The following is a 26,804-nucleotide window of genomic DNA, read 5'->3' as shown; positions in this document are numbered from 1 at the left end:
CCTGGCCAGCAACTCACTCATCTATAGTCATATTCTGCGGACCGAATGCTACTCGAATAACTACACGCCATAAGTCTTTCCCCAGCATGCTGATCATCAACCGCCTCCTGCATGCACGTCATCACATTTTCTCGATGACGCGTCTGCTTTCCGTTTCGTTTGTGACTATGTTGCTTCTCACGGCGCCGTCACCGAAAACAGTCATCCCGTGTGCCGTTTTCGGGCGTTAAACGACGCAGACGGCCCCAACAAAAAAAAGAAAAGATTCCCATTCGTTCGCAACCGAGAGTGAAAACTCTCTGGAGCAGTAGAATATTGTGTAGTTGCGGCACGGAATAACGGCAAGCGTTTAAGTTTAAATTGCGAGCAAACGGGCCCACGATCACCATCGAGATCGAGATACAATTCGACCCTCGAGGCGCTACAGTTCGCCACTAGCTTAGCTCAACTAAACCCACTAATTATTCGCAGCATCGCGGAATCGCCGGACGCCGGGAGGTTCTGTTCCTGTTCTCTGCCACGCGAGTGATACAACGCAGTGTGAATTGATTGTGTGCTGCTTTGACCTCTGCATTAAAAAAAGTGATTGCTCAAGCTCGAAAAGCCAACTGTTTTTTTATTTTATTTTTTAATTGTGATACCTCGCTACAGTCGAGAGTGCTTTTCAATTAACCGATAAATAGCGATAGGATCGAAACCGAGCGCGGAAAAATGGCCGACGTTGATGTGATGCGTACCCAGACCATCGAGGTCAAGAAAACGCGCAAAGTGAAGAAGACGACTACCAAACGCCGCGAGTCGTCGGATCAGACCGGTGAGGTCGTGATCACCGAGATGGAATCGACTGACTATCAGAACCAGAACCAGAACGCTATCGAGGATAAGGGGTAACGTGTGGCCGTAAAAATCCTTGCGAATATCCTGCCCCCGACGACGATGGAGGATTGTGTGTGTGTGTGTGCTCAGCGAAGTTTTCCGTTTTTCGATTCCACCAACCGGGTTGGTAGTGATGGTTCCGAAAAGGGAAAGTTTACCTTGACTTGGTTGCTGGTGCGGGAGTAGTTTGTTTGCTTATCTGCCTCATGTTTCAGGATTTATCGAGCAATCGAGTCGAAGGATTATAATCAGCTGGTTCAGGGGGAGGTCGTGGCAAATTTACGAGCAATTGGTAGCTTGAGGTATAAAAGTCACTGCTACCATTTACAGGATAAGAGGATTACATCGATATTTTCATCAGTCGGTTTGGGATCGATCGTAGTTCGGTCAATTGCCAAGATCGGATCATTAATTTGTATTGTCTTGCGCGATCACGTTGATTGGGAGCGGGAACAAACAATGCACGTTGCAAAATGTAGTACATATGGCAAATGGGTCCATTTCAGTTATTATTTATGTGGATGCTGATCTCATCTGCTGCCAGATGAATTGTTTGATGGAGATATGCGTGCTAATGGATTATCTCATAAGGAATCGATATCAATTATTATTATGACGGCAGGCAAAAGGGCAAGTAGATGACAATTGAAGATTTAAATGTAGACTTTTTCAATAATGGCTACAGGAAAACATAATATTTTTGAGCAACTGACGTGTGATTTGTAGGAGAGCTTGGGAATTATTATTCAGTATCTTCCGCTTTCACCTACATACGAGACTTTTTAACAATTTTTACAAATTGTTATCTGTCTGGAGCCCTAGCCAAGTGCAAAGATTTAGAAAAGACGCAGTCGAAACGCGAATCCCCTGCCTTAAATTTTCATCTATTAAAAAATAAAATGAGTATTCCCAAATTTGCATTCGAAATTCATACAATCAAAATTGTTGTCATTTTAAATTACGCTACTAAATTTCATCAATTAGTATTTATTGCGATAGCCTACGAAAAAGAGAGTCTCAGTACTTTTTCCAAAGATAGACCGTTGTTCAGTTGACTTCGGCTTCAAACAGTCAAAAATTAAGTCTCCGTTGCTCTCTTGCTACGATTTTTTCCAGTCGATTGGATCGCAGTTTTTCACAGCTCGAGTACACAGTCGAAGTTTTTCACAGTCTATTTCTTACGCAGGTTTTCATAGCTCGCCAAAATTCCGTTTCTTGGCTAAAAAATGTTTTGGATGTTTTTTTCACAAAGCCTATGGATTCTTCTTTTGCCTTGTGAGTTGTGATTGTCTTCAAAGCCGTAGCATGCGATTGGCTAGGTTGGCCCCAGCCAAGGGCGCAAAATCTTAGGGGGGCGCTAAAATATTGATATGTTTTATAACATAAGTCAGGATAAGAGTATCATTATCACACAAATTTTTTTTGTAAGTCAAACTGAAAATGAAAGCAAAAGTAGACAGCAAAGAGGCGCATAACTGAGACGCTACCAAAGACGCCAGAATACTACGCTACGGTTCTGTTAGTTCAGAATAAACAACGAACAAAACAAACACTTCAAATTTTAACAAAAATAGTAAAAATTATTGCAAACTTTTTCCGCAAGTTTTCTCAGATTCATAGAAACAAGGGAAACGGAATTTCGCGCCAACTCGAACAAATGTTGGCTGCACCCTCTCAGATTTTATCGAAACTTTCTGTACATGTGAACTTTGTCACAAAAAGCCACTTTGCATACTTTGTTTTTCCAAAAATGATCTAGACTGTCTTTTGAAAAGGGTCAAGCTTTTTTTACCATTTTTTTCCAAATGGCTATAGTCTAAGATGACAAATCCTACAAAAAATATTGTAGGAGTGATTTTCACAAAATTAGTCAACTTTTTGAATAAAAATATTGGAAAAAATTTCCATCGACTCCTACACTGAAAAAATCGCTTTAAAAAATTTAAAGTCAATTTACAAAAAAAATCCCATCTTTGATTTGGATGAAATTTTGTTCCAAGATAGGTAATTATGTTCCCTACCTACCGTCAAAAATTCAAGTTGGGCACTTTTGAGGAAAAAAATTATTTGAAAAAAACTTTTCCTTCTCCAAACTGATTTTTTTTCAGTGTATTTTTATCGAAAACTGAACTAATGGAAGACATAATCATCTCAGAATCTAATTTCCCAGCAACTAGCCTGATACATGCAAAAAGGATCAGTAACGAATTTGGTATAGACTGGACTGGAACGAGGCCGAAGGGATTCGTTTAACGGAGATCTGGTACTAGAATACTTAGCGCACGACCAGACAACATGTTTGATATCGTGATAAACGCCACCACAAGTGCAGAGACCGCTCTCCACGACCTCAATACGCCGGAGATGGGCCTTCTACATATAATGATTGTACAAGACCCGAGATATCACCCGAATGAAGTCATGACCATCATCCATTCTCTTGGACCATGGTTTATTGATACCTTTGGGATTCCCAAACTTCCATCGCTCCACGAAATTTGCCAAATTTCGAGTGTCCTCTGAACAGAAATATTTAAAAACTCGTTGAAGCTACGCGATCTTTCATAAATATCACCTGGTAATGCCTAAATGTCCACGTTCTCATTATCATTCTAATCCAAGTGTCCACCTTCTCATTACCCGAAATGGAGCACTGCAAAAGAATTCAAACTAAGGTAATCTGCTATGGTTTTTCAGATAAAGTACTCGAAAATTTCCATGTTATCCCCAAGAAATACAGAGTGTTTTTCATGCTCCATCCAATGGAGAGCCTCCTGTAACTGTAACGATGTGGGCATGGTCGTTGATAGGTAAATATAAAACCATCAAGTTTGTGGGAGAATGTTGGCAACACAGCCTCTTTTATGATTGCACTCAATACTACTGTCATAATAATGAGCATAAAAGCGATGTATAGCTGTCACCATATGACGAACGTTCCGTGTATTCCAATCACAGGTTGAATCGAATACACAACGGAGGCCCTAGCCACCAGACGAAACATTGTTTCTCTGATGATCTGTCCGTTAATCCGTTGACGGACCGGTGCCAATAATCGCGTTTTTCATCTTTCATCAAGTTTTTCATTTGCATTTGTAGCGCCGCGTATATTGGTAAAAATTCGGGCGATCCGATGTTCCACAATTCCTTTCGCGTATAATTCTAAGCAATATCTGCCCACCACAAAGTAGGAGACTGTTCACGGTTGTTCACGTTGGATACTCGTTTCGTCTGACCTTTAATCGTAGAGGAAATGCATTGTGTAAAACCTGGGGGAAAATGCAGGGACTGAAACATACGGACACTTGGGGTTTTTGATGTACCATGTAGAAATCCCTGCGAGTTTCTAAGATTACCGAGACCAGAAACCACTTACTTCGGTTTTATAACAGCACCCTTCAAAGGACACTCTCAGGCCTTTACGAGGAAGCTTAGCAGAGAAAACTGTTTTTTCTCTTTCCGAAATTTATAGGATGGAGAACCAGAATTTTCACTGACCGAAGCAAAGGGTTCTTGAACGAGCGAACCCCATACTTCGCAATTCAGGTCACTACACCATCAATCTCTACTTTCCAGGCGGGTACATAGACAAGATACTTCTTCGTACACGGCCAAGTGGTATTTAGTTAAATCTAGCATATATCGATGATGTTAAATGGATTATCTTTGCCCTCATTCAAGTTTGTTATGAATATATTTCCAAATTCGTTACTGATATTTTTTGCATGTATCAGGCAACTAGCAGTTCAGAAATTGGACTCTGAGATGATTATAACTTTCATTGGTTTAGTTTTCGATAAAAATGCACTTAAAAAATAAATTCAGTTTAGACAAGGAATTTTTTTATTTATATAACTTTTTTTCCTTAAAAGGGCCCAACGTGAATTTTTGATGGTAGGTAAGGAACGTAATTACCTATCTTGGAACAAAATTTCATCCAAATCAAAGATGGAGTTTTTTCAAAAATCGATTTTAAATTTTTAAAATCGATTTTTTTTTGTGTATAGGAGTCGACGAAGAATTTTTTCAATTTTTTTTCAAAAATTTAACTAATTTTGTGCAAATCACTCCTACAACACTTTTTTGCAGGATTTGTCATTTTTAGACTATAGCCGTTTGAATTAAATTGGTAAAAAAAGTTTGACCTTTTCAAAAGACAATCTAGATCATTTTTGGAGAAACGAAGTATGCAAAGTGGCTTTTTGTAACAAAGTTCTCATGTACAGAAAGTTTCATTAAAATCTGAGAGTATGCTGCCAACTCTGAATACGATTTAGCGCGAAATTCGTCTGAAGCAGGCCACCTTATAAAAGCTGTAGCAAAGATCGTAGAGTAAGCTAGATCATTTATCATCGAGCAGATAACCCCATGCCGTATCATGATAATTGAAGTCTCCTCGATGCCGGGAGTTCCGCAGTATCACAAAGTTGCCGGTTTCCGATCTAGATCCAACCAATTCTGCAGTAAGTTGAATGTCTGGTTGAAACGTTACATGGCATTTTTAGTGTTCCTTAAAACCGTTGGAAGTTTCTTCTAAAAATGTGTAAGAGCAAGTGCTGTTTGCTTCGAATTTGTGGCAGAACTTCCTCTTGCTAGTATATTTGGCGGCCTCTCATGAGACCAAAAAAATATTGTTACATTTGCTTGTATACTGCATACATGACGCGCGGCACAAACAACCGATCACGTAGACGATCCTTGTAGAAGAAGACGCAAAGCAGTCTCGCCAAAGGTCACCCGACACTAGTTTAATGGGACAAACCAATTTGTCCCGTCCGGTGCGATTGTCATTCAAAATCTTCGCTCACTGGAGCAAGGGATCCTTGAAACAGCAAATCCCGTCCTTCAGTAGATCCACGCATGCCAAGTTAGAATCGAAAACTACACCATCGATCTCAACTTTGTGAGCGGGCATGTAAACGCGTTGGTTCTTGATAAAAGTAACGTCATTTGTTCGCTTTAGACAAAATATCACAATTCTGAGCTTATCTAGGCGCACTTTCGAGATGTCTGGCACAGCTGAATATTTCTATTAGAACACTTAGCGGACTATCTTTGAACCGAAAGAAGATCGGATATGGTCGAACCCAGTTCAATGTGTTTGATTAAAAATGAAAACTCGGAGTCTTTGATGACGAATCTTGTTCGACATCCATTTTAGGACCATTTGGGTCATTTTAGGAGAATCTTTTTTTATGCACGGGCCTAGAGCCAGACGCAAAGTGAAAACTAAGGATTATAATGAAAGAGACAGAAATCATGAAATTTTAATAGAAACCGGAATGTTATCGAGATATAGCTTCAAAATCTTTGGCATCCTAGCACGAGACACCTAATAGAACCAATCTAATATTGGAAAACTACACATTTCAGTACCGCATAGCAATTTCGCACCATCATTCGTTGCTCACTGATCGAACGAGCAGCATGTGTAATGAACGCCAACACAATGCAGTAAAAAGAAGGCTCTATGAATTCCCGGCACCCACAGAGTCATCGTGACTAGTAGTTATACGCTGATATTTGGTGGAGCAGCGACGTGATTACTTATAAGATAAAGTTTCTATTCCAACTGTTCAATGCTAGAAGACATTTAAATTGTCCATATTTTGAATCGGATCATTATCTCGTTTAGGATTCGTTGTACCGACCCATTTTAAAGAGAACAGGTCCCGCAGTACTGACACGCTCAATACCAGTAGTACGGGGAAATATACCGATACTCGATTTTTAAGGTGAAAGGCACTTAACAAGTATTCTGATCAACAAAGCATGTTCTGCTTCGTCACTTCCTTTGGACCAGTATATCACAGCAGATGCAGTCCTTCGTTCGATTCGGTCACAATAGGTCATTCGATAGCTCCTGGTTTAGCTAGAGTTTTTCAACAGCAACAGTCTTCCTCAAGACTACCAACTTTTTCTACTAAATCAGTCTTTTGTTGAAATAAAACGTTTTTCAAGAATAATTCAGCCTAAAGAAATATTTAATTTTTCCAACATGTCATATGAGAAAGGAAAAAAGTAACTTCTCCACCCAAAATTCCAGTTCATTGTAGCAACTCATTGGACTCAAATCTCACTCAGCGTTGTAGATGCCAAGGCTTTGTGCACGGCACAAAAAGTTGTCATTTAGACTCGCAATGTATGATCAGTGGTGATAATTGTCCGGTGAAAGAAACCACAGGAAATGTCAAATACGCTCATTGTCGCGGAAACCATAAACCGAATTTCTGGGCAAGTCCCATTCGATAAAAAAATTATAAATTCTCGCATTAAGTAACAAATAAAAAATATTTACTTCTTCAGGCACACTTCAAGAAAACATGTTTAAACTTGTTAATCCGCTCCAAAATAGAATATCAACTTCTCTACCTGTATTAGAATCTTCTATCTCTGTCACAACATTCTACAATGGTGCGTCATCTTATGCTTTAGTGGCAAGTAACACGGCTTAAAGAACGATGACTACCACGCCTCCTATTTCGTTTTTCACACAACGTTTCCTTGACTCCCATGGATCTAGATAGCGTTACAGAAAAAAAAGAATTTGTTGCAGTAATCAATGTTTCAATTGATGACTGCAATGCTAAATTCTACCTACCTCCATGTTCGAAGTTTTAAACTGGGTGAGAATTTTCTAACTAAATTGTAATGAATTCAAAGTTAAATAATAACCTTAAATATTTATTTAAATTTATTAAATTGAAATGCTCATTCATTAAAAACGCGCGACGACGAATTTTTCAACTTCCTGAGGGTACATAATGTGCATATTGCCGTGGTGACCGAAACTTTTTTTAAGCAAAATATTAACTAGAAGAGTTACACTAATTTGGTTATTCATCGATTTGATCGAATTGTTGGATTCGGCGGAGAAATCGCAATAGCGGTTAATTGCAGAATAAAGTATCGCGTGTTACCGTCTTTTGACATCAAGGTGCTCGAGAGTTTGGGTATCGCAGCTGAAACCGGTCTTGGTATCATTTGTATTGCGGCAGTGTATTTGCTTTTTCAATGCACTGGCGAGCAAACTAATTTCTTGGAAGGAGGCTTACAAAAACTGACAAAAAATCGGTCAAAAATCTTTATTGTCGGAGATTTTAACGCAAAACACCAATGCTGGAATAATGCACAATACAAATCCAGATTCTTCACGTGTTCAAAGATAATCTAATCTCACGTGCAACTAATTTCAAGGACGGAATGATTTTTGAGGGATTGTCATTATGGCTAAAAGCCGAATAAAAGGTGCGGTAGCCCTCAAAAAATCAATGTCGGAACAAAGAAAAATTCGCTGTCAAGTGCCAAAAACAAGATTGGATAATCACCACGCAAACTGGCACGAAAGTTTTGTATTTTCCACTCTACTGTCTACTCTATTTAAACAAAAATAACGAAATTTATCAAAAACCTTAGCGAGAACCAAAATATACACCGAAAAAATTCGAAAAAAAATACCAATTTGCTACCGTACACTTCGCCGTAAACACTTTGCGAATGGAAAATTTGTCATTTTGGATAATTCGTGGTTAACATATTCACATCATGATTTAGGTGGAAACAATGGATATTACACTGACAACATTGCCGTAACAGCAGATGATGTTAAGTATGCTGGCCAATCGAAATCCGAGCCGAAAGACTTGGAGCGGGTAGTCATTTCTGAGAAGGGTGTTTTAAAACCAAAACTGATGTTTATGTCAGTAAATGTTAGCCGAAATTGGTCGGATCGTGTAAGTTGTCATTCCGCAAAAAAAGAATGTGGATTGGTTGATTTGACAAAAAAAAGCCATTTTAACCGAAATTGGACAATCCTCCAAAGTGCCACAAGCACATCAAATCGAAAATGTTTGGGCTGTTTTCAATCGTATGGTGTACGACAAGGGTTGGGAGGCGCGAAGAGAACAGCAAGCCCTGATTCTAGATGTTCGTCTCATACTGCGTAAAATCGAAGACAACAGTCCTTTAGTTACACTTTAAATGTATTCTTCGACAGTTCTTTCAATAAAATTAAATACCGTTAACAAGCATTCCGCGCGCTATCATTCCATGTGTCATGACATGTAGAACAAAAAAAACGAAAATTATTGAGAAATCTAAGGCAGATAGACAAAGAATACTGTTTCATTTTTCTTAGGAACTTCAATGCAACGTTTTCCATATTATGCTGCCTAGTTACAGAGCTGACGCGTAGGAATCTGATTTTTGTACGTACACAGCGTGGACTGGGATATTGTGTCCCAAAAATCCCGTATTTTCATTAACATTTCTGTACTATAATATACTATCATTCCTGATGCGAAAAATATTTGAAAATTAAACGACATCTTTGCGATATTATTTAGAATACAACAAGTTAGTAACATCAAGTAACATATTGTCATACCCCCCCCCCCCCCTCCAATTAAAAGCGCTACGTAATTTACGAATAGTCCCTTTAAATCAACATTACACTTCACCAAATCTTGCAACCCTTGAAATCAATCGAAACTACATTGATTCTAAGCGTACATATCGCCTTAAAAATAATCATGTTCGATCCTTGGGTTCCATGCTGTAGAAATAGAAATAACGGTTTTTTGTTATACTGTCCTCATACGTTGAAGTATACAAGTTCTGAAAAATGTGAAAGGTATTTTGAGGTAGAGGTTTAGTAATTATAGTGGAGTAAGGAATCGACTCATATGAGCAAGTCTAAAGTTTTCCAATGAAATTTTAGATGGTAAAAATCTCCGTTCTCGTCTTTCTTTGTGAGGAAACCACATCTAGCTTTCAAATGCTCTGGGTCGCCTCTCTGATATAGCGCGGACGAAAACCAAAAGAGAATCAAAATGAAAAAAAAAAGGAATTTTCACCAATCGAAAGAGGATGTATTCCAGCCCTCATTGATACGTAAAATTTACTTCGAATTGCTATTGAAGCGAGACACCAAATTTACTCGAACCTATAAATATGAGCGAAACCATTCATTTGAACGCCAGTCATATAAGGCAAATGAAGTAGTCGTGACTCATAATTTGCCTTTGCGTTCGTCGTTTGTTCGAAGTTATGAATTTAGCATAGATAAACAGAGTTATTCAATTTAAGTTATTTTATTTCAAAAGCACAATAAGATTCTGCATGTGTTAAGCATGTTATGGAAATTCGTCATAATCTAAGAATATTTATAAAAATATTGTTAGTGACAAACTTTCTGTGAACTCCCGCACTTTTTCTTTGACTCTTTCCATCAGATTTGGGGCAATGGTAAGGTGAAGTCGTTTAGACACTTTCACTAACTAAACTTTTTTTTAAATATGTTCGAAATAGTCTTCTTGATATGCAGTCTTCGCTTTAAAACAGCTTGAAGGGTTTTGTTAGAGCGATGTTCTGGAATATCCGGAAGACATAATGTTATCAAGCCTTCGTGAGATGGCAGAGTTGCTTTAGGAGAGATTTTTCTTAGTAGATTTGTCTGTTGACGGGCCAAGATGTGATGAAGAGCAGTCACATATTGTTACATATGCACATCACGTGATATTGATTTTACAATATTGTCACTCAGCAATTTGGCTCTCGTCAGTACACAGCGTTGTTTGAGCATACAAAGTGTCATATTCCAGAGTCACGAAATAGAACATATCGGGCAACCTGCATTTTATCACACTGTTAGCTCCATGGCCTGCGTCACACTTTTAGCCCGAGTGGGTAGTAGGACAAGCATTCGCAATACGCACGCTTCCATTACATTCACATGAAATCACATTTTAGGTTTATTCCAAAGCTTCGAGTGGGTTCTTACCCACTCGGTTATCATCGAGTGGGCAGTACTACCCATACTGCTCACGTTATTCGCCGGCCCTGGTTAGCTCTGCATAGCTTCAATTTCAAAGCAATTTAAAGCAGCTGATTAATACCCTAGCTGCTGAAAATGGTTTCTGATCTTATATCGTTAAGGAACCTGCTATCACTGTTCGTCTATTAGTCGGTGTTGTCGAATTGGACTTGACTAAGTGAAGCTACATAAAAAAGTTCACCAAATAGAAACAGCAGTGACTTCTTCAATATTGAATGCTATCAAATGCTGTGTGATGTCACTCCCTAAATATGCATCCTGCAAGGAAATGTATTTGTAGAGCTCGATATGTCCAAATTGTCTTAATTTTCAACTCGCGAATAAGATATATTTTGTCAAAAAATCGGGCACATCTTTTCCAGCCAGCTGGAGCCACCTTGTAATAACAATCTAGGCATAACGATTCTCAATGTCACATATACGAAACTCTCTCGTGTTCTATTTAGCAGGTTGCCCCGTTGGTTGAATCCTCAGCCAGCGAATACCAAAACGGGTTTTGCGACGGACGATGGTTCAAATGTTTATCCTGCGACAAATACTGGATAAAATCCGGAAATATTATTTACGCACTAATTATCAGTTTGTAAATTTCAAGGCGTCGTACGATTCCGTGAAACGAAATAAACTAAGGCAGTGAATTCTATGACATGGCTTTGCTACAGACTTGAATGAGCTGATTCATATGTCTCTGGGAGAGCCGAAATCGAGCGTCAAAATAGCCGAAGAGACAGCCGACTCGTTTGTTATGTTAGATGGATTGAGGCAATGCGAAGCTCTTTCTAACTTGCTGTTCATCGTAGCACTCTTAGGTGCAATACGAAAATTTGGTGTGGAAAGAATCGGATCTATCATCACGAGATTTCACATTACTCTTGGCTTCACTAGACGGCGTCAAATCGCTGACATTGATCGTAGAGCAGTAGAAGAGGCATTTGTGCTTATTACCATGAGCATTTTCAAGACAAAATACAGTGTTGATTCCGAGGTGATTATCGACGAATTTGTATATCTTCAAACACTAGTGACATGTGATAAAGATGTTAGCCGGGAGGTAAAAAGGAGTATTGGGAATACGAATGGGACTTTCTATGGTTTGCGTATCCAGGAGAACCTACAAATCCCCGTGTTCGCGCGATCATGGACTGGACGTCCAGAAGTCTATCTATCCTCGTAGAAGCCTAGGTCCAATGCGTGCAGGTTAACTAAATAAAAAAATGATGCTCATATCAACTAAACAACACGTTCCATGTCAACATGACCGGGAACTCTAGTGATCTGGGAGAACTAACTCTCTTCTAGCATCTAAACCGTACACTGAAAATTGAGTATCAGATTTATGGTCCGCGCAATCATCTAAAAACACACGCGAATACGCGAAAGGGTACACAGATGTAAAATCAAGTTTATACGCGCGACATACAAATGCTTGAGCCCTTCGCGATCATCCACGCACCCTACACCCGCGAATTCGCAAAAATGATAACATCCCGGTGCTAAGGTAAATGGCTCAGCACTTATAAATTTTCAAACGCGTGAATCTACAAACTTCCGTGCTCGTGCGATAATGAATTGGTCACGTCCGGAAATCTATCCCCGGTACCAGCAGTCTAGGTCCATGCCTTCAATTGGACTAATTAAAAAAAGAAAGCTCTCATATTCACTGGGCAATACGTTCCATGGCATCATGACCGGGAGCTCTAGTGATATAGGGTAACTCACTCCCTGTCAGAATGTAGACCGTACACCGACAACTAAATATCAGAATGACGGTCCGCGTGACCACCCAAGAAAACACGCGAATATGTGAATGGCCACACATCGTATTTATGCACGCGAAGTCACATAGACGCGAGCACATGCGATAAACACTTTAACATACGAACGCTTAAGCCCTTCGCGATCATCCACGCACACCTAGGCCCGCGATCTCGCAAACAGCCCGGTTATAAGGTGAACGTTTTAGTACTCATGAAGTTACATACGCGGTCTCAAACGCGAACCCTCAAACGTTCATGTCCGCGCGATCATGAATCACGTCCGGAAATCATTACCCTCCGTCCTAGCAACTTAAGTCCATAAATTCACCAATCAAAAAATCAAAATCAATGCGAAATACACACGGTTACGGACAAGTTAGCGCACGCGACATACAAACGCACACGCCATCGAAGACGTTAACGTACAAACGCTCGAACCTTCGCGATGATACACGCGATCATCCGCTCAAATCTGAACCGTACAATGAATATCACATTCAAAATCACAACCCACTGCAATTGACTGGGTGACATTTTCCGTATCATCTGCAATTGTAGTCAGTGTTTCTGACGGGGAACCCTTCCGAGTATCTAGCTCTACACCTCCAGTATGACAACTCTCGAAAAAAATAAGTGTTCATAATTTTATTACTTTTAAATGAATCACAAAGGGGTAAAATTAGTTTTTTGACTTCAGGTGCGGGAGACTAGGGAAAAGTTTTCATGATTGTTTTGTCATTATAGCTCACAGAAAAAAAAGGAAAATCAAAGGGGCACATCCGGCTTCGAATCGTTTCGCATTTCAGAAGCTAAATAACTAATTTTCCTGCACGCTAACTTATGTAAACATTCGGGGCTTGTTTCACTTTCTCGGGCACCATTTCCCGTCGACACCTACACAGCTGGATATTCTACATGTTTTAGGCAACACCTGAGACTATATAAACAAAAGATCAACCTAAAATAATTTAAACGAAACAATCGAATGGGTTTCAATTTCATCACCGCATTTCTAACCAGTTGAAATGAAAGTAGGCAGGAAAAACACCCACTTTTTTACAACATTATAGAAATCTAATATGAAATTACTGATGGAAATCGGTGTTAAAGTCTACCTCTGTTCATCACTCATTTATTTGGTTATTCTTATTATTTTTTGTAACCAAAAAAAACATGCTTATATTCGGAACTTTTTGCACTCGGCTCGCTCTCTTGACCGAGTTTTTCCACTGATTTTCACGGTGGAAAAACACGTCGTCCCGTCAGCACGGGTTCCGAGCGAGCATGTCTTTCGGTCGACTATTTTTGGAACAGATCTCCTCTCGCATACATGAGCGATCATCTGCTATGCCAGGTTTAGTTCGGAACGATGGCGACCTCAAAATGGTTGCATACTTTCCCCGGCAGCCGCGCTGGCTCTCGAAAAACCTCGAGAAGCCGCTGCTGATGTAATGCACTTACGGTTGAACATTATTGTTTATGACAGAAAAGCGAAATGGTTCTTTCAAATTTATGTGATATTTTGCACACTGCGATCATCGCATCCAACCAAACTGCACCTGTTCCTCCACCATCGTCGTCGTCGTCGTCGGCGGTCCAAGGCCACCGTTACCCCTAACTAATGCCAAGGTACATACATCAATCCGTCGAAGTGTCGGAAATTTCAATCTTTTCAGCTCGATGAACAACTGCGCTGAATGCAAACTTGCTAATCCGGGGATGTTTTTATTTTGATTATTTTTTTCAGCTAATTTTCAGTGGTGAGTACACCAAGGCCATGTCGAAGGATTGGCATTCGGGTCACTTCTGCTGCTGGCAGTGCGACGAGAGTCTGACTGGACAGCGCTACGTACTACGCGATGAGCACCCGTACTGTATCAAGTGCTACGAGAACGTATTTGCCAACATCTGCGAGGAGTGCAACAAGACCATCGGCATTGATTCGAAGGTTAGTGACCAGGATACAACTATGAAGAGAATGCATTATAAATTCCAAACTTTCTCTCAACCCTCTCTCAACCAGGACCTTTCCTACAAAGACAAACACTGGCACGAGGCGTGCTTCCTGTGCAACAAGTGCCGCATTTCGTTAGTTGACAAACAGTTCGGCTCAAAGGCCGACAAGATCTACTGTGGAAACTGCTACGATGCCCAGTTCGCGTCCAGATGTGACGGTTGCGGAGAGATTTTCCGCGCGGGTAAGTACTCACAGTATACATACACCCTTCAACCACTTCATTAGCCACATCAGCAGCAGTTGTGGTGCGCGACCACCACTGCTGGTTGATGTCATTTCCAGCTGGCTTGCAAATTCGTTGCTCGAACCGAGGGATAGGTTACGCAACGTACACGAGAGTTCATTCAATCGAATCGTTTAGTTCAAGATTAGCTTTGCTTTTAGCGAAGTTCACACGGAATGTGGAGTCTGTGTACGAACGGGCTTGATCAAATATTGCTTCAAGTGCAGGCGGTAGTGCATACTTTCAATATTCCTATATTACAGCAGACACATTATCATTCCATTCCCTCGCACTAATGGCGCTAATCTGATGGACCGGCTGGTTCCTAGAAAACATCTGTTTTTCGGATTTTATGTGCCACGACCAGACCAGAAATGTGCCATACGTTGTTTGGATCTTTGCTTCAAGTTACAGTTTTGAGTGAGCAGGCGCCGCTCGGCGAGGATAACGGAAGAATTGATAATTTTAATCCATACCGAGGTTTCTTGGCGGATAAAAAACTTCTTTTGAAGTAGTTGACCGGCATAAATCATTGCAAATTAGTTTCACTATCGGTTAATGTTGTGTGTTTTTCACCATATTGCCGATAGATATCTTTCCGGGAAAATTGGATTTGAATGTTTCGTGGTTGACCCGTCAGTAACTAACACCAACTTGCTGCCAGTTAGACGATAAATCCGAACAGTCCACATATAGGATTAATAGTAAAACTGGCAGCAAGTTGGTGTCAGCTACTGATTAGTACGTCACGAAACATTCAAATTCACATTTCATATAGTAGATGTTTTACCCTTATGCACAGATTAGTTTGTCCAATTTTTTATTCCCATTTAGAGTGTAAAAAATGGTTGCATATTTTCCGGTTTTTCTTTTTAGAAACCTTTCCGTTGATTTCAATCCAACGTTCATCAAACTGAAGGTTTAAAGTGTCAGATATATTCGTTAAAAATGACCTACACAAAATGGCGTTGAAATCAATGTTCGTAGTTAAATAGCGAACATCAAAATATTCCAACACTGCAAGTGTAGAACCAAATTGTACTTATTAATTAAAAATTAAATCTTTGGGAAAGTTTAAGACATATAGGGATTCCATGACCGCAAAATATGACCATCGTCGATTCTAACGAAACTTTACAGGTGTGTTCGCTGTAGAAATCTCCATGATATTCTCTGGCAATTGGAATATTTTGATACAAGAGTAATTTTTCAAAAGGGCGTAAACGTTTCTACGTGCCTGAATTTCAAATTTTTTTTTGTTCGATTACAGTATTTTATACAGCAAAACTATCTGAGAACAAGTTATAGGGAATGAATACTTCTGTCCGAAAAAAATACACTGAAAAAAATGTTGTGTCATTTTTCAAAAAAACAAAAATTTATGATAAAAATTTAAATTGCGAAAAAAGCCATTTTTTTGAATTTTTTATATTTTGTTACCAAAAACCTAAAGAGAAAAGAAACATTTTGATTGTGATTGCATGATGGAGAAAAAATCGGTAAAACAGTTTTTCTAACAATAACTTCGTACATGTTTTTAAATTTCATACTAATTGACATACAAAATTGTAATTTTATTACAGAATATAATTCTAAGCACCATTTAAAATTAAAATGCATTTAACAAAAATCTTCCAAAATGCGATAGTTTTCGAGATATTTGAAATTTTGCTACTTCAAAAACAATTAATTCGTGTAATTATGCTCTTTTTAAAAGTTATTCGCGTTACCCCATCAAAAAATGTCCAAAATTTAATGTTTATCGTTTTAAAGACATAAAAGCAACTTTTTAGTGTATTTGGATCATGGAGAAGCTTTCAATAAAAAAGTTTTCCTAACAACAACTTTTGACATTTTTTTATAATTCTTACTATTTGCAGTCAAAAATACAATTTTCTTTTTGAATATGATTCTAAACGCTTAAAATGGCGTGATGCTCTTAACAAAAAATTTCTAAAATGTAGTAGTTCTCGAGATATTTTAACTTTTGTTTTAACAACACAATTATTTTGATTTATTACGACCTTTTCATAAGTTAGTCGCGTTTCTCCATCAACAATAATAGGTTTTTCAAAAGGCCCGTAAACTTTCGTGCAACTTTCTCTTTGACATCAAGGCGATATTGTGAACCATTTGAAAGTTACATGAAAGCAACCAAAATATATTTCAACCATAGGGTCTGTTGATTAAACTATATAGCTGAATCATATGTTGGTTGTTCTCATGTAACTTTAAAATTAAATTTTATGTGTATGTCTATTAGTATGAAATTTAAAAACATGTACGAAGTTATTGTTAGGAAAACTTTTTTACCGCTTTTTTCTCCATCATGCAATCACATTCAAAATGTTTCTTTTCTCTTCAGGTTTTTGGTAACAAAATATAAAAAAATTAAAAAAATGGGTTTTTTCGCAATTTAAATTTTTATCATAAATTTTTTTTGTAAAAATGACACAACATTTTTTTCAGTGTATATTTTTTTCAGACAGAAGTATTCATTCCCTGTAACTCGTTCTCAGATAGTTTTGCTGTATAAAATACAGTAATCGAACAAAAAAAATTGAAATTCATACGCGTAGAAACGTTTACGCCCTTTTGAAAAGTTGCTCTTGAGTCAAAATAATGTTATTACCTGTGGAAAATATTTAGTCTTGCATGACGGTGAAACGTGTAAAGTTTCATTGGAATCTAAGATGGTCGATCACGATTTTAAAGATTTTCGGACGGATCTTCGTGGAATTCCTCATATATACTAAGTGCAGTTTGTAGAATCCGACCAAAATAGTCATTTGTATTGCTTTGAGACATTTCGTTTTGTGAATTTCACCGTTGATGGTACATATTTTAACCAAAATTTGACTTCATTTTCCACATGTGCAAATTACCTGCCAAATAAGATATTTCTATAATAATTTTGACGTTTTCTTCTTTTTAAATATATAGATTTACGAATTTACGTTTTGAGCTTTGTTTGTATGTAATTCAGCTCGTGTCTTGAATTTGGTAGTTAGAAGATGTAAACACTTGAAAGAGAAACTGTGCACAATTAGGTTAATTTATGTCCAGCCAGTTGTAATTGTGTTACAATAATTGTGTGCTCATCCTTTAGGCTTGATTGTTTAGCCATTTGAAGAGATTAATTCGAAAAATAGTATATGTTTTATAAAAATCCCTAGTATAGTATTTAGTTAAATGTATTTAATTAGGGGCCGTTCATATACCACGTAATCAAAAATACCTTAGTTTTTTACCCCCCTCCTCTACCTTCTTGAACAATATCTGTATCCCTACCCCCTCCCTAGCCACGATGTTCGCGTGAACTTTTTTCTTAATTTGGTCCGCTAATTTAATAAAAGAGTTTTAAATTCCAGGAAATTATGAATTTTTCCAATGTATTGGACTACTTTGATGCTGAGTGTTATCGTAAAAACATAAGGGAACCCGGGGCTATTCGGACCTACCTAAGCAAATCGCCCTTTTAGGTGGATAGATGTGAAAAAATTAATCGGTCAAAAAACCTAATTGTTGGTTTGGAACCTTAGCTACATTTTGGTGCCATAAAAGTTCATTGGCACCACTCCATGGCAGCGTTAAGTAGCGATTTGCAAAACTCTACGTTTTTTCCATCCTTTTACAATGTAGGGGTAATTCGGACCTCCCTACGAGGCAATTCAGACCGTAAATTTTTTTTTAGTTTTTTTACAATGTAACTATATTTACCTATGAAATATAAAGACTTTTTTCATTAGGTCCATTCTGCAAATGAGAGCCCTCTTTTTTCGCTTTTTCTTTCGATTATTACGGCAAAGCCATAAAACTTTTTAAATATTTATCAGTATGTTTCGAAAGACCAACTAGCTTACTGCGCAAACAGTTGAAGTGAAATCAGAAAGGTGACCGAGTAATTCGCGAAAGAGAAAGTAAACAAAAAAGGCTCTCTTTTGTAGATTGGACCTATTGAAAAAAAGTCTTCATATTTATTAGAGAAACTCCTTAAGAAACAAAAAAAAAGTAAATCCCGATGCAAAAACTTAATTTGGTTAGTCACAGCTGTCGATTGGCGCATCATGTACTTTCTTTGCTATGCGGTGTGCAAGCGTCTGCGAAGCTGCAAGCCGCTAAACAGTGTTTGATAGAATAGGGGGTCCGAATAACCCCGTAAGCTCATTTCGCACACGTTGTATCGCCTTTCTAAAAAACAAATAATTAGATTCGGCTGTCAAAATTAATGTTTTAGAATAGCGGTTCTACGAATATGTACGACAGTCAGAAAGTCTTACGATTTTCTAAGAAATCGAGAGGTCCGAATTACTCCCACTGTCTTAATAGCCCCGGGTTCCCCTATATTTCGTTTAAACTTTGTATTCAGAATTTTAGGTTCTTTTTTGACTTTTGCAAAAACATCTCATTTTTGAACAACATTTGTTTAAAAAAATTTTTTTTTCAATTTTTGTGTGTAAAAGATAGTCTTTTGCATTTATCATAATAACGCAAAAATAAAGATATAATTTCTTTTATTGAATCGTGCATCAGAAAAAAAATAATGGAAATTGACGAAATTACAGAAGATTTTAGGTGTTTCTCACTGTTGGGAAACAATTTCGATGAAAAAAAAGCTCCATGGACAAGCGTGGACTTTTTCGTATCCCCTCCCCCCTCATGCCTAAACTGTCCACGTGGTATATGGACGACCCCTTATTTGTTGAATCGAAAATTTGTCTTGGGGTTTCGTCGTCAAAATCTTTAAGAAATCAAGAGTACTTATTCTAAAGGTCCTAAGTGACATTCAGCTCGAAGTGAGAAAAACGAGGTTTTAGTTTCATCGGTCTAAAACAAGTCCCTATTTGAGAACAAATATCTGTTTAAATGAAACCATTATGACAAAACAATGTAAGGATAAATAATACTAAAAATATGAATTGTTTAGTTTTAATGTACTTTTAAAGCTTTTTAGTATGATGCGTCCTGCTTCACAACAAATAAGGTTTTGAATCAGAATTTAATTTATTTTATTTTCGAAATTTTACTTCGAATGAACTGAAGAAATTAATTTATTTTGTTTTGACGTTTAGGGCGTTTTTACAATGTATCTATGTGCAGTTTGAAAAACATATAGAATGAAATGAATTTTGCATCGTTTTTGCAAGACGCATATGAACAACTGCAACAGTTTTTAAATATTTCACGGCCTTTCAATTTAAAAGGTTTCAAGTGCAAAATTTTAAAACATGACTATGCAAATTTTTACGACTTTTTGTATTTAATTCAGGGCATAATAAAAATTTCGGTATTCATTAGCTATGCAATAGTCACATACTGTACTGCAAACAACTCAGTTTTTTTATATTTGTCACTAAGGACCATTTCAATCAGCACTCTTGAAATACTCAAGTTACCCTTTTCATGCCCAACTCTTTTCTAGTGCATGTAGGGTTTCAAATCTATTTTTCCTTGAAAACAGTGGGCTCAAGAAACACAAAAATCTTTTTTTTAATAAAAATAGGTAGTTCCGTCGCAGTGCTAAAAGTTGCTAAATTTTTAACTTCCAACGATCAATGCATCTCTTCTAGAATTTTTACAATAATCCAATTGCATGGAAAACGTAGCCAAAGGCAGTCTAAATTACTGAGTTTTATCACTTTTCCATAATATTGCAACATAACGAAAATATATGCAATTCATTTTCAGTCGTCCACGTAAACTGTCCCTGGCAGCACTGTTCCATCGGAATCCAATCAGACTAATTGCAATAACTTCAATTCTAGAACTGACTCTTGTAACTGTCAACACCCAAATGAAAAGCAATATTCACAATTATTAGGCTTGCTGGTTTTTATAAGCAAATCTTGCCTCAATCAAAAGTCATAGCTGTTTAAAAACGCTGTTGTCCACAAACAACATGGGCATGAAAGGGTTAAATATATATTTGATACATTCTAAACGTAAATGTTGCAAAACAGTTTCAAACAGTCATCATCCAAGGCTAAAAAATCAAATCAGTAAACGCGAAGCACTAATTTACAATTACTGTTTGGACGGTATCGGGTCATTAGGCCGAAATCCGTTATGCCGCATACTATTAGGCCGAATAGGTTAATGGCTTTCGGCCGAATGGGTCATTAGGCCGAATGGGTCATTAGGCCGAATGGGTCATTAGGCCGAATGGGTCATTAGGCCGAATGGGTCATTAGGCCGAATGGGTCATTAGGCCGAATGGGTCATTAGGCCGAATGGGTCATTAGGCCGAATGGGTCATTAGGCCGAATGGGTCATTAGGCCGAATGGGTCATTAGGCCGAATGGGTCATTAGGCCGAATGGGTCATTAGGCCGAATGGGTCATTAGGCCGAATGGGTCATTAGGCCGAATGGGTCATTAGGCCGAATGGGTCATTAGGCCGAATGGGTCATTAGGCCGAATGGGTCATTAGGCCGAATGGGTCATTAGGCCGAATGGGTCATTAGGCCGAATGGGTCATTAGGCCGAATGGGTCATTAGGCCGAATGGGTCATTAGGCCGAATGGGTCATTAGGCCGAATGGGTCATTAGGCCGAATGGGTCATTAGGCCGAATGGGTCATTAGACCGAATGGGTCATTAGGCCGAATGGGTCATTAGGCCGAATGGGTCATTAGGCCGAATGGGTCATTAGGCCGAATGGGTCATTAGGCCGAATGGGTCATTAGGCCGAATGGGTCATTAGGCCGAATGGGTCATTAGGCCGAATGGGTCATTAGGCCGAATGGGTCATTAGGCCGAATGGGTCATTAGGCCGAATGGGTCATTAGGCCGAATGGGTCATTAGGCCGAATGGGTCATTAGGCCGAATGGGTCATTAGGCCGAATGGGTCATTAGGCCGAATGGGTCATTAGGCCGAATGGGTCATTAGGCCGAATGGGTCATTAGGCCGAATGGGTCATTAGGCCGAATGGGTCATTAGGCCGAATGGGTCATTAGGCCGAATGGGTCATTAGGCCGAATGGGTCATTAGGCCGAATGGGTCATTAGGCCGAATGGGTCATTAGGCCGAATGGGTCATTAGGCCGAATGGGTCATTAGGCCGAATGGGTCATTAGGCCGAATGGGTCATTAGGCCGAATGGGTCACTAGGCCGAATGGATCATTAGGCCGAATGGATCATTAGACCGAATGGGTCATTAGACCGAATGGGTCATTAGACCGAATGGGTCATTAGACCGAATGGGTTATTAGGCCGAATAGGTCATTAGGCCAAATGGGTCATTAAGCCGAATGGGTCATTAGGCCGAGTGCCTCGATAATTAAAACATCTGAGATAGTTCGACTCCGAGAACGGAAGAAGTATCTGACCTAATTCGACCTAACTTAGGCCTCTGATGTAGCGGCCTGTATCAGTTAACAGAATCATTAGAACCCATTTCTTGCCATGACGTATTATGATTCTCATCACATGATTGATGTTTTTATTAAGAGTCCGGAAAAATCAGTTGTGTATTTTACCATCTTGAAATCATGAGCTGTTCTTTTCAATTTTCGCAAAACTGCTGTTGCTGTGTTTGCACAGTTTATGCCAGAAGCGGTAGCGACAATGCCCAGCCGAAGGTTACCAGGACAGTAGGCCGAATGGACATTCGGTCGATGGCAATGAAACCGATTGTTTAATGAAGAAGTTGAAGTTTATCCTATGGAGCTTCCAGCTCTTCTCGGCTTCATGTAAATTTGCTTAGCTCGATTAGACGAATCTCTTACTGTTTTATTGCCTGGAGAATCAACCATCTTAAGACAGATGTCTTTCGTTTAATTCTACTACAATAAACGGCGCTGGTCTCATAAACCAGTAGTCGTATGCTCGAGCCTCAGCCAAGAAGGATTCTTAGTGATCTGTAGAACCGTAGCACTGTACACTGCAAAATCAGCTGTGAAGAGAGTGTCTTACGATGGTTAATAATGACAGTCCACTAAGTTGCTCGCTGTTTTTTGTGTCCCTTCGAATTTATAAAGTTGATGTTTTATAGCATAATATTGCAAAATGTATGTCTAAGTCTGTGCTGTGCCAATTACCAAACGAGCAAAACTTGGGCGAATTCGACGCTAATGCTCGGTAACTTTTTGCTTTCCCATCCGAGTATGACCGCTGCAGTTTTATCAAACAAAGATCCTTCGCACGGCAACATTAATTCTATGCGGTAGAAGTTCCGCCAAAGCGCAGTGTTATTTGATGAATATATTTGCACATACTGGTTTTCTAACTGCCCAAGTACATACGGCGAAGCCAGTGTAATTCAGTCTTGCTGCGGCCATAACCAAGCATCTGAAGCGGTGAATAGCCATTGAGAATACGCCGGTTGAGGTGGCCGCCGACCTCCCATCGGAAGCGGCGGCCCCTCGCAAGAAGACCACTGATCCGCTCGTTTGTGCGAATTACTCAAATATATGGGGTATGAATTAGTTTAGGTCAGACGGAGCGGAGCGATTTCGGACAGCAGGTTCGAATTGAAGCGACATGGCGCAGCCAGATTAGGCGTCATATTTATGTATTTATTCCATTAGGTCAGTCAATATGCAGCGAAAAATATTATGTAGATAAGCTAAGCATTAACAAATGCCAAATCGTTTAGGTGATCGATTGATTTTTTCGTCGCCCCTATACACGAACAGTCTAAAATGAAATTTTCTGCCAAGGTCTATCGATATTGTTACAACATTCTGGATATGATGGAACTAAATAAAGGAAATTATCGTCAGCTCCATTTGCTCATCTCAAGGAGAGAGCAAACAACCAAAAGCGACAAAACAACAGCAGCGACGAGAGCATAAGCGTGTAACCCGTCAGGGTAACAATTTAGCACTGGGTGGAAACATCACTTTTTGTGTATACACTCCGTAGAGTGTATTTGTTTACTCAACTCTCACCACTGTTCTGTTCCGTTCACATTTAGTTGTAAATTTTTGTTCATTCTCGCGTTTGTGAACGGTTATGTTCGTGCAGATAGATGTAGTATTTTTTGTTGATTATTTATATATTAATAACATAGGGCTTAGTTAGGTTACAGCTCTCCTCTCGCTGCAAAAGTGGGCTGCCATAGCGATGACAGCTATGCGGTGGTGCGCTTTTTATGTTTGTTTTGGTGGAGTGTAGAAGGCGGGCATCCTAAAAGGAACAGACAGTGATGATCCACGGCGTGTAACAGACGGGAAGCAATCCTTCGTGAAATCTCGGTCGTAGTTTGAGTGTTTTGTGTTTTCGTGTTGGCACCATCCAGCTAACACGTAAACCTCATGAACCATTTCCCAAAGCGATATTCGAATCGTAATATATTGCAAGAGCTATGACTAAGTTAATGTACAATTGAAAAAAAAAAGTCAAGTTGCTAAATCCATGTTTGTTGTTAATTGTCCTGTTTTCGTAATGTTAATTCACCATGTTCACGAATGTGGGAACACATTTTTTCGTGTAGTCTTAATTAGCTTTGTACGTGGCACATAATTTTGAAAAAAAAAGTTTTATTTTAAAACTGCAGTAAAAATCCTTCAACCGATGCAAGTCAATCGACCAGCTCAGACTGACGGCTGACGGATAGGATAGGCATGCAAATATGCATACGCTATGTGTCTCCAAGCTTCAATGTCAAAGTCAATACATGAAGCGAAAAAAAAATACCAGCCAGGAAGAGGGCTCACTTTTAAGCGTATTAGCAAGCTTGTCGTCAATTCCCGGCAGCTGTTGTTGCGCATCGTGTGGGTTGTTGCACAACTAGGTAATATGCGCCTTTTCTGTACTCCCTGCACAGTCTGAGCCGGCCTGCAGCCGATTATCTCGACTTAGCTTGTTTAGTATGCAACCGTGAAAATAGGCAGAATGAGCTTAAAATGTGTAATTAGTGGCCACTTTGAGGGGTCTTTGAATATTATATCTTAATCTCAAAATTGTTTTGAATTTCACTCGGTCAACAAATTGGCAACAAAACACTCATAAATCTCGGTTTGTGGGATTTCGAACAACATCAATTAGGAAATAGTTTTCGTTAATAAATTTTTCAGAAGTATTCAAGCCAACAAGCTGCTTTGGATTGAAGATGAAGACGTAAATGCCCACACATCCTCATCAATGTCAGACCATCGGCACAGCCATCAGTCAGTCCTAAACTGTAAAGAGGCTTTTGTTGACAACAATTTAAACTAACGAGGATCGTGTGAAGAAGTGACGCAATTTGCGAGCACACATTAGTGTGTTAATTGCAAAATAATGAGTCGGACTTTTTTTCTGCGGTTCGAAAGATAGACCACAGCAGTCAGTATATGCAGAAAAGATGCGGATTAAATTACCGCCCAACGGCGGGAATTATTAGTGCACCAAGAATCAAGATACGATGGCGACGACAACGACGTCGGTGATCGTTGGCCACACAGAATCACCATGTGCCATGGTAGGTTTCTGTTTCATGTAGGATCAAGAAGGTATACGAAAGGAAATGAAAGTAAAGCGATTTATTGAAGAGAAAGATTCGCAACTTTGTAACTGCCAGAAAGTAAATGAACCGGCAAATCGCTGCCGGGGATAGATTCGAATTTAATGAAGCATTCACTTATTTCTAAGTCAGAACATACAGCGACATGAATAATTATTTTCTGACAACCGAGAAAAAAGCGAATAGAAGAGTTAAACGCGCCTGGTTGAACATTGCATGTAGGTTGGAAAGATCAAAGCACAATTCACCTAAAATAGATTATTTTTACTTGATATTGAGCATTTTCTTGAGTTATTGCTTTTAACGCATGTACGCAAAGATAAAAAATTTCCATGAGTTTGCTAAATTGCAGAAAGTTAAAAAAGCACTTTTAATATATTGATCAGAGTATTTAGAACAACCAATCACCAATATCAGGTTAGTGTTGGAATTTGCGTTTCGACTTTGTCTCATCAGAATCCGACACTAACTAAGCTAATACCAAATTGACGCTAGCTCCAAAAAACGAAAACACTATTTCTTGAGCGTTTTTTAAAACGTCATATCTGCAATGAGTTACTCTCTTTGTTTACTTTCTCTTCTGTTAATAATTCGATCACTTTAACATTTATCCCTCAGCTAAGTGAAAAGTGTTATAGTGACGCCGTAAAAATCGAAAGAGAAAGTATACGAAGAGAGTAACTCATTGCAGATATGACGTTTTGAAAAAACGCTCAAGATTTGTGTTTTTATTGAGCAAATCCTTAGTACTGAGTGATGTCCCGCATGAAAAGGCGTTCTGTTTAAGCTAATGAGAATTACTTAAATTCGCTTCATCTTAGCTCCTGTATTCATTACAATCCATTTGAATACAATAGTTAAAGCAGAGTCTGCTATCTCTATAGGTCAAATGGTACACACCAAAATTTTGGGATGAAAAATCAGCAAAAGAACATTTGACAGATTCTTTCGCACAAAGAAAATTCAGCAATATATTAACAGTGACTGCACGGTGACCGAAGTTTAGTAATCTGGACTGGATTACTGAAAAGTCGGTAATTGTTCTGTCAATTTGACAACTAAATTGCAGAATTTTCAGCAAAAACAATATGTCAGTTGGTTGAAATTAAATTGCTGAGCTTTCAGCATATTCTTTTTCTGAATTTTCATGCCAAAATTTTGGTGTATAAGATGAATTAGGATGCGTTGTACTCGACTTTTTATTTCGCATAAGCGTGAGTATTTTACATTTTCCAAATCAGATTTTTTATGTTACTGCTTCTTAGAAACGAAGCAAGGATGCAGATACGTATTTAAACGCCATCCAGTCACTGTAAGTCAAGTTACAATCGAAATTGTGTGACATCTTGACTAATGAGATGAATAACGGCTCATCTACCCTATGTAATTTTCTTATTCAACTAAAATAAATACCTTGTTTGCTTTCTTATTTTTCAGTGCCATCCAAGTGAAAACTAGCGGAACTATCCACTTATGCGGGGAAGAGATTGCTAATGCCTTAACCTTTAAATGCGCAATGTTGTTTTACAACAACATTGCGAAAACCATCTCAAAATTATCATAGTAACGTATCAAAACTGTAGGACAATTTTCAAAAAATTTAAAAAAAAACTTGATTTGCGCCTTAAGGGTTAAAGGGAGGTTCTCAT

The 26,804-nt window shown here is 38.7% G+C and overlaps 1 protein-coding gene across 5 annotated transcripts in view; it reads left to right on the top strand.

The window, feature by feature from the left end:
- The window catches only part of LOC131690283 (four and a half LIM domains protein 2), a 605,833-nt gene that overhangs the window by 523,271 nt on the left and 55,758 nt on the right, over positions 1–26,804 (top strand). For 4 of the 5 annotated variants that reach the window (XM_058975937.1, XM_058975938.1, XM_058975936.1 and 1 more), the window contains 2 exons: positions 14,216–14,416; positions 14,492–14,666. In XM_058975937.1, coding sequence (XP_058831920.1) covers positions 14,216–14,416; positions 14,492–14,666 — 376 coding nt within the window. Of the gene's footprint in view, positions 1–392; positions 888–14,215; positions 14,417–14,491; positions 14,667–26,804 lie in introns of those variants that run through there. The other variant, XM_058975940.1, reaches the window with a different exon arrangement.

The sequence above is a fragment of the Topomyia yanbarensis genome, chromosome 3 (assembly GCF_030247195.1).
Source record: "Topomyia yanbarensis strain Yona2022 chromosome 3, ASM3024719v1, whole genome shotgun sequence".
Taxonomy (NCBI): Eukaryota; Metazoa; Arthropoda; class Insecta; order Diptera; family Culicidae; genus Topomyia; species Topomyia yanbarensis.
Note: the sequence above shows the minus strand (reverse complement) of the source record. Positions and strands in the feature narration are given on the sequence as shown.